This window comes from Myotis davidii, unplaced genomic scaffold, assembly GCF_000327345.1.
Source record: "Myotis davidii unplaced genomic scaffold, ASM32734v1 scaffold450, whole genome shotgun sequence".
Classification (NCBI taxonomy): domain Eukaryota; kingdom Metazoa; phylum Chordata; class Mammalia; order Chiroptera; family Vespertilionidae; genus Myotis; species Myotis davidii.
In genome coordinates, this window is record NW_006282385.1 from 16,696 (window position 1) to 24,967 (window position 8,272).

At 38.5% G+C, this 8,272-nt stretch overlaps 1 protein-coding gene across 1 annotated transcript in view; it reads right to left on the bottom strand.

Annotated features, from left to right (window-relative positions):
- The window catches only part of SLC9C1 (solute carrier family 9, subfamily C (Na+-transporting carboxylic acid decarboxylase), member 1), a gene marked incomplete at its 3' end in the record, with an annotated part of 63,298 nt that overhangs the window by 15,723 nt on the left and 39,303 nt on the right, over positions 1-8,272 (bottom strand). The window contains exons 14-15 of the mRNA XM_006752928.2: positions 7,891-7,985; positions 3,943-4,062 (exon numbers count right to left, since the gene is read on the bottom strand). Coding sequence (XP_006752991.2) covers positions 3,943-4,062; positions 7,891-7,985 — 215 coding nt within the window. The remainder of the gene's footprint in view (positions 1-3,942; positions 4,063-7,890; positions 7,986-8,272) is intronic.

The window sequence follows — 8,272 nt, forward strand, 5'->3', positions numbered from 1 at the left end:
GCAGCTGGTCACACCCCCATCAGGGTGGGGGTGCCCACTGGGGTGCCTGGACAGTCTGGGTGAGGGGCTGAGGGCCGTTTTCAGGCTAGCGGGCAACCGAAGCTCCCAGCCTCTTATTTTTTCTTTTTCTTTTTATTCTGGGATTTATTTACCTTCTATAGCTGTCACTGATTCTGAGGCCTGGCTCCAGCTCTGAGGCCGTGGCTGCTGAAAGCAGGTATCTGGGGTTTGTTTGGCTTCTATAATTGAAACATTGTTGCTGTCCTGCTCACTCCAGCTCTGAGGCCGCGGCTGGCTGAAAGCAGGTATCTGGGGTTTGTTTAGCTTCTATAATTAAAACATTGTTGCTTTTGGAGCTGTTGCTTCAGGAGCTCAGAGCCGGGCTGCGGCAGGCAGAGAACCTTGGCTTCCTCCATCACTGGAGCAAACAAGCCTCATGTTTGCTTCAGTTGTGTGGCTGCCGGCCGCCATCTTGGTTGGCAGTTAATTTGCATATCTCCCTGATTAGCCAATGGGAAGCATAGGAGAGGTATGGTTAATTACCCTATTTGTCTATTATTAGATAGGATGCCATATCCTCAAAGTACAAAAGTCCAGGTATTTTCCTTTTCCCAATGCATAGTAACTCTGGTAAAGTGCCTAAAGGTCCATTTGGAAAAAATATATATTGAGAGAATATTTCTCCTGTATACTTGTGGTATTGTTGCCATCCTTTCTCAAGAGCTCTGGATCTGAGAACTGACTTATGTCTGGAAGAAAGGCGAGGGATCATGATTTTCCGTTGCAGTATGTGATCTCATCCCTTTGCCCACCAGCTCTCTATGTTTAGAAATCAAGTAATAGTGAGTTAACTGTCAATATTTCCCTTTGACTTATGTTATTTGTTAGCCATTCTCTGATTTGCTGCTTACAAAATAAAGTATGCTCATCCTTTCTCTGACATTTAAGTGCTGACATTTGTCTTCTGCCATTCATTCTGCCAAGGAATGGCAGGAGGCAAAGAATTGAAGCACCAATTCTATTGTTTCAACTATTGTTAACCATGTCCTGCAGAAGACATCTATCATTGAGTTTATCACTGTTGTCTTGGTGAAGGGAAATGTTCTGCAGGTCTTCCCAGAGGTCATGTGGTTGGTTCTTCATTCCCATATAATTAATATAGTTAAATATAATTTTTTACCATCTGCACCTCATTTACTGTAGGTTTTTGGCCTCGTCAAACTTCAAAACCCATTTCAGGCATGTAATAATACCAATTCCAAGTCTCGTTGACCACATGTTGAACCTTGGCTCATCATGGATAAGACCATCAGGTCAAGAAATTCTTCATAATCTGGCCTCATGTTGCAATCTTCTCAAGATCCATTCTCTTGTATGTTCTACTAGTGTTCTCTGATATTGGTTAGGTCTTGTAAGTCCCTCAGTTGATAAGTTGTAGAATCCTCTAGCTGTGTTAAGATCTGACCTCGGTAATTACCTTGGAAGTAATAAAAGGTGGTAGAGACTAACCCTGAAACAATGACAAGCTTTATCTTGTGATGTGTCTGCAACCTGTGAAGGTGCTGGGAGGCTATCATCTTCCAGCAAGGTGGACGCAGCTGCTTCTGTCAGGCCAGAGTGTTCATGAGAATATGGGGGTTTAGCCTCTTCAAATTTGTCTGCCCAAGTGTTAGCACTTCAAATCTCAGGGTCCTGACATTTTTCTATTTATTCTTATTTGCTCAATTCTAGTTGTATCTCTCCAAATTAGATATATCATGTTGATTTTGTATTCAATTCTGAATAATTCAAGTTGAATTTTTAATTTTAAGAATTATAGGTATTTTTCCATTTTTCTGTTCAGTTTCTTTTGGTGATTGGCTTGTTCATGTTTGTGAGTCCATCACTTATTAATTTTAACATTTCAGTTATGAAGTCATACGGATATAAGTCTGCTGGTTCTTTTCCATGGTTATTTGTTTCCTTTCATGTTTTTTGCTCTTTTTTAAATGCCATATCCCCATATTTATGACTTTATCCATTAGGTAAAGAACTCAATTTTCAATGGAATGTTACTCAGCAATTAGTAATAAACATTAATATTTGTTAAATGACTATCCAGTGCTAATCCCTGGACTTCTACACACACTATATAATCTTTACAATGATCTCATCAAGCAGAGGAGAACCCAACTATTATATTTTAGCATCTACTATTTGCCAGATGCTTTACATAAATCAGCTTCTAGAATATAACAAAAATATTATTATACCTATTTTGCAAATAAGGAAACTGAGACCTGAAAAACCCATTCAGCTAATAAATAATGGAGAAGGGGATTCTAAATATAGCATGTATCTCCAGAATCTGTATTACCTACTGAGGTGAATGGCATTTTGGAGATAGTTTAAAGGATAAATTGATATCAATTATAGTTTTCAAATTTCTCTTTCTTTGTTACAGCAACAAAAATAATTACTCAGAAGGTTGTAGCTTAATTTAGTATTAAAGGCTTCAAAATAACTATAGCACAGATATGTCCTTTTGTTGTTTATTGAGTGTGGTGGATTAGACACTCAATCTTTGATACTCTTATTGAGTTGAAGAAAAGACATAAGAGCCATCAAAGTTGGAATGGAAGAAGTAAAATTACCTTTATTCATAGATGACAGGATCTTATATGCAGAAAATCCTAGAGAATTCCCCAAACTGAGAGCTAATAAGTGAATTCAGCAAAGCTTCAGGATATAGAATCAATAAATAAAAATCAGCTGACCTGCCCTAACCGGTTTGGCTCAGTGGATAGAGCATCAGCCTGCGGACTCAAGGGTGCCAGGTTCGATTCGGGTCAGGGGTATGTACCTTGGTTGCGGGCACATCCCCAGTGGGGAGTGTGCAGGAGGCAGCTGATCGATGTTTCTCTCTCATCGATGTTTCTAACTCTCTATTCCTCTCCCTTCCTCTCTGTAAAAAATCAATAAAATATGCTAAAAAAAATCAGCTGACCAGTGTGATTCACTGTTTGAGCATTGACCCATGAACCAGGAAGTCACAGGGCAAATGCTGAATTTTGGGATCCCAGTGTGTGTGTGCAGGAGGCAGCTGATCAATGATTCTCTCTGATCACTGATGTTTCTACCTCGTTATCCTTCTCCCTTTCTCTCTGAAATCAATTTAAAAAACATATTAAAGGAAACCTTTAAAATATATATTAAAAATCAGTTGTATTTCTATATACTAGGAATAAATAATCCAAAAATAAAATTAAGAAAAAATTAATGTATGAAGGCATTAAAAAAGGAAAAAAAATACTTAAGATTAAATTTAACAGAAGAAAAGGTAAAAAAAATAAATTTAATGAAAACTTGTACAATGAAAATGGTAAGACATTTCTGAGAGAAATTAGAAATCTTAGTAAATGAAAAGTCATTCCATATTCACAATTTGAAAAGCTTAATGTTGCTAAGATGGCAATTCTACCCAAAGCTGTCAACATATTCTATGCAATTCCTATGAATATCTTAATGGCATTTTTTCCCCAGATATAAGCAAGCTAATTAAAAATATTTGTATATATCTCTGGCCGGTGTGGCTCAGTTGATGGGAGCATCATCCCATACACCAAAAGGTTGAGGGTTCGATTCCTTATCAGGGCACATACCCAGGTTTCAGGGAGATTGGAGCACATATGGGAAGCAACCAATTGATGTTTTTTTCTCTCCCTCTCCCTCTTAACCCTCTCCCCTTTGTCTAAAAATTAGTGAAAATATCCTCAGGTGAGGATTTTAAAAATTCATATACAATTGCAAGTAACCCCAAATAGCTGCACCAATCTTGAAAAAGAAAAGTTGATGGACTCATACTTCCTGATTTCAAAATTGTCTACAAGCTGTGAAAAACAATTTTTTATGTTAAAGAAATTAAACATAAAATTATCATTATGATTCAGAAATTTCACTTACCTTGATGGGATCCCTTTTTCCTTTTTAGTATTATATACCCAATTGAGCAATACTTTTCTAACAAAGGTAAGAATTGTTTTGCTTTCAGAATAATTCTTTATTGTTTCAAGACTCATATACCTAAAAAAAGAGAAATCTTTAAATATGCTTTTAAATTTTGGGATAAGTAGAATGCAGTATTGGCAGAAAGCAAAAATACTATTTTGCCCAGTGATGACTGGAAATGAGACATTTTCATGGGCATAGTTTCAAGTTTCAAAGTTATAGATAGAATAGACATATAATTATGAATTTTAATATGTGGGGCTCACTTATTAAACAGCGAGTATAAAAATCTGGAGATACATGGTTTAAAATGGTAGAGAGGTCAAGGTTCAGGAATAGAAAGCATACCTTAGTTCAAATATTTGGGATTCAACTACATATGGGTTTTCATGTTGTGAACCCCATTATCTGGTTTGGCAATGAACAAATTACCTCATTAACCTGTTTGCTCTGTAAAATGGAGGTAAAAATACCTATGTTCGCCTGGGATAATTAAATGAGAAAGTATTATGAAACATCCAGCCGATCTTACAGATCCTCTCATCTCCTTTCTTTCACCTTTTGGGCAAGTAGCCAAGGAATTTATGGGGAAAATACAAGTGGTAGATTAAGAGTTAAAATGGTTTCTTGGAGAATTCAGTGGTAATAAAACCCCAAAAGATACTTTGGTGGCACTTGTCTGTAGTTTTCTTCTGACTTTTCTATTGAGACAGCTTAGATCTGTGTGCTATGATTTGGTCTTGTTTGGTTTTATGAGGAACTTACCTGTTGCTGTCCAGATACTTTCATTGTCTTCCATAGAAGGAGGATAGAGTTTTGTCCTTGGGTCTGAGGTCCTACATTAAAAAATGGCTTAATGGAAGGTCATTGGTGACTTAAGTTCAAAGGCGGACCTTGTCCTTCTTATCTATATATATAAAAGCCTAGGCGATTGGTCAACGACTTGACCAGCCAGCCGGTTGGCTGGTAGCTGTGATGCGCACTGACTGCTAGGGGGAAGATGCTCAATGTAGGAGCTGCCCCCTGGTGGTCAGTGCACTCCAACAGCGGAGCACCGTTCAGCCAGAAGCTGGGCTCATGGCTGGTGAGCGAAGCTGCGGTGGCCTGAGCCTCTCCTGCCTCCACGGCAGTGCTACCAGGCAGCAGTAGCAGGTGCAGTGGGGCCAGAATGAGCGATGAGCAGAAGAAGCACGGTGCCCGGCCCCTGCTCAGGCTCCTCCCTGGCCGTCTGCCGCTTTGCGCACTACTACATCCTTCGGGGGATGTCAGCCTGGCCTGTGGGGATCGGGCGAAACCAGCAGTTCAACATCCCCTGAGGGGTCCCGGATTGCAAGAGGATGCAGGCCAGACTGAGGGACCCCACAAGTGCATGAATCCATGCACCAGGCCTCTAGTTGATTATACTGTTCACACTCTGAAAATTGGGCAATTTATCTGCTATAGGAAAACTGATGTAATTGAGAAAAAAATAAAATCATTCAATTCTCTATGATTCAATATAATAACATGGGAATTACATTTAAAAAATCACTAATGTGTATATGACTTGATTCATTCCTAATTTTTAAATTATTTATTGGACACTTATTATGGTTGCTAAATGCTGGGGATAAACCATAAGCCACACACAAATACTGGTTTCTGTCCTCAAGGATTTAGCAGAGAAGTGAAGTAAAACATGCAAAAACAATTGCAGTAAAGTGTAGTAAATGTTGATATGGAGATAATCTATAAGAGGACAAGCCAAACCCACAAAGGGGGCACATTTATTTTCTTTTGTGGGGAGGCACATTGAATAGAGTCATGGGGAATCAGGAAACCTTCCTGATGGAATTAATATCTAAGGTATGATAATTTTAAAAGTTCTAATGAATCCTAAAATTCTGTAATATCAATAAGTACATGACATTTTACAGCTCAAATTAAGTAATTCAGGCTCCTGCAGTCCTATTTTTATATCAACTGTTCACTGTTTGACCCATATTAGGAAAAGAGTATGATCTTTTTAACTGGATAGTAAGACAACTTAGCTTCAAATCTAAGCTCTGTAATTTCTTAGACAAATAACATTGGGTAATTTATTTAATCTCGCTGGGGCTCACTTTCCTCATCTGCAAAATGAAGATAATAACAATGGCATTCACCTCATAGGATTTTAGACATAAAATTGGTAATACATGTTAAATGTTTAAGACTGTATCTGAAACAAAACTTAATAAAAGCTCTTTATTCAATATATTATTTCTTAGGTAATTACATAGGCACTTAGCACAGGTCTTGGTACTCCTTTTTAAACCTGATACTCTTTCTCTCCTTAGATCTTTTTTTCTTGCCATGAGACACCCCAACACATGGGGTTACTGGTAAGAATCATCAGCAAATGGCAAAATCAACTCCAAGACAGCCCAGCAAATGAGCAAGTACTCATTACAAGTGTAATTAATAGAAAGTCTCTGGAGATTGGAACACCATTTCACTAATCTTGAAATATCCCACAGTGCCTGGCATATAATTCTGTGTATATTAGTATTCAATATTTACTAGTATCTCTTACATGTGTGAATAAAAATGTAATATATTCCAAAATTTGCCTTCATTGTCTACTATGAATTTTTTCACCTCTTTAACCCCCTTCTCCCACTGTTGACATCTTCTTTGTGTCCATTTATTCATAGACTTATGCTGCTTCTACCTTCTTGGGGGATTTTAAAGAGGAAAAATCAAGGCAGTGAGCTGAACTGCTCTGTATTATTGTTTTGTTTTAATTAAACCTTTCATGGACAATGAGTTGATAATGCTTTCAGCATGTCATTTATTCACTCTTTGAAAAGTATACATCATATTGTTTTAAATTGACTACGTTTGCCCAGCCCTCTTCCTGAACTACCCTAACACCACCCAGGTCTCCTAAGCATTTGAAGGGCTTGGAGCAATAGGGCAAATGGAGAGCCTTGCACTATATGTGAAATATTTAAACATTATTAACCAAGAAACCAAAATTTTAAATAAGATATTTTATCTTTCTATCTTGACAAATATAATGTCATATGATTTGCATGGCTAGGCTTGAATTAAAACTCATAGACTCTGAAAATTTGTACTTGAACCTAGCAAGAACATGCTCCAGTGTCTGGCTGCTTCTCATCCCACACTGTCTTTATCTCTCATGGTACCACAAACCAGTGGTACTGTGAGTGGACACCATGCTACCACACCTCTTAGGTTTATACACTAAAGGCCCAGTTTTCTTTTAAGGTGATGGCTCATGGGAAAAGGTCCAAGAATACAACCCCATAAATAAACTTAGATTCATTTGAGCAGGGAATTTTGGTGTCCTTAGTACTAGGAGTATAGACCAAAACAAAGGTGTATCTGGGCTTTGTTGCCTTCATCCTCCCACAGGGGGTAAACTTAGGGTAATCCCTAAAACCCTGACTTTGAGGAACTCATTGCTTACTGTGGAGACTTGATCTAAAGAAATCATTACAGGTGTATGCTCAATATTCAGAGAGGGTGTGTTGTGGGAAGATGTGCCTATAGGGATCAAGAAAGTCTTTGACTTAGTGAGACATTTGATTAGTGAGAGAAAGAGAGTGAGAGAGAGAGAGAGAGAGAGAGAGAGGGAAGTTTATTGTAGTTTAGCTTTTTAGGAAGCAAAGGAGAAAGGGCAGAGCACCTTAGTAAGAAGGAGTAGCTTGTTTATATGTGCAGAGGTCTGAACGAGTAGAGCAAGTCAAGAAAACCCAGTGTAGGTTACCTGGCCTGGTTGTGGGACATAGAGCAGACACGGGCTTCCACACATAATACTGGATGATCCCAACTTATCAGACAAAAGCAAGAAAAAAATCTTGCACAATTTCTAACATTAGGAGTATGGAAATTTTCTCCTGACAATGTACTTACTCTCCCTTCTCACCAAAGCTTCCTGCTGCGCCCACCAGCATCTGGACCGCACTCTGAGACAGACTCTCATTCCTGTATTGTCTCTGGTAGCTTGCCTGAAAGTCGAGTCACATGATGATACAGCGTGAATAACAATGGCAACTTATTTATTCACTTTAATGGAAAAATAATCTGTGAGAAAGAAGTAAAAATCCCCAAAGAATCTATCTACACTAATAAAAGAGAAACATGGTAATTGGTGTACGACCACTACCCTTCCCATTGGCTAATCGGCGAGATATTCAAATTAATTGGCAGCCAAGATGGCTGCTGGCAGCCAGGCAGCTGATGCGAACAGGGAGGCTTGCTTGCTTTAGTGATGGAGGACTCCAACGTTCCCAGC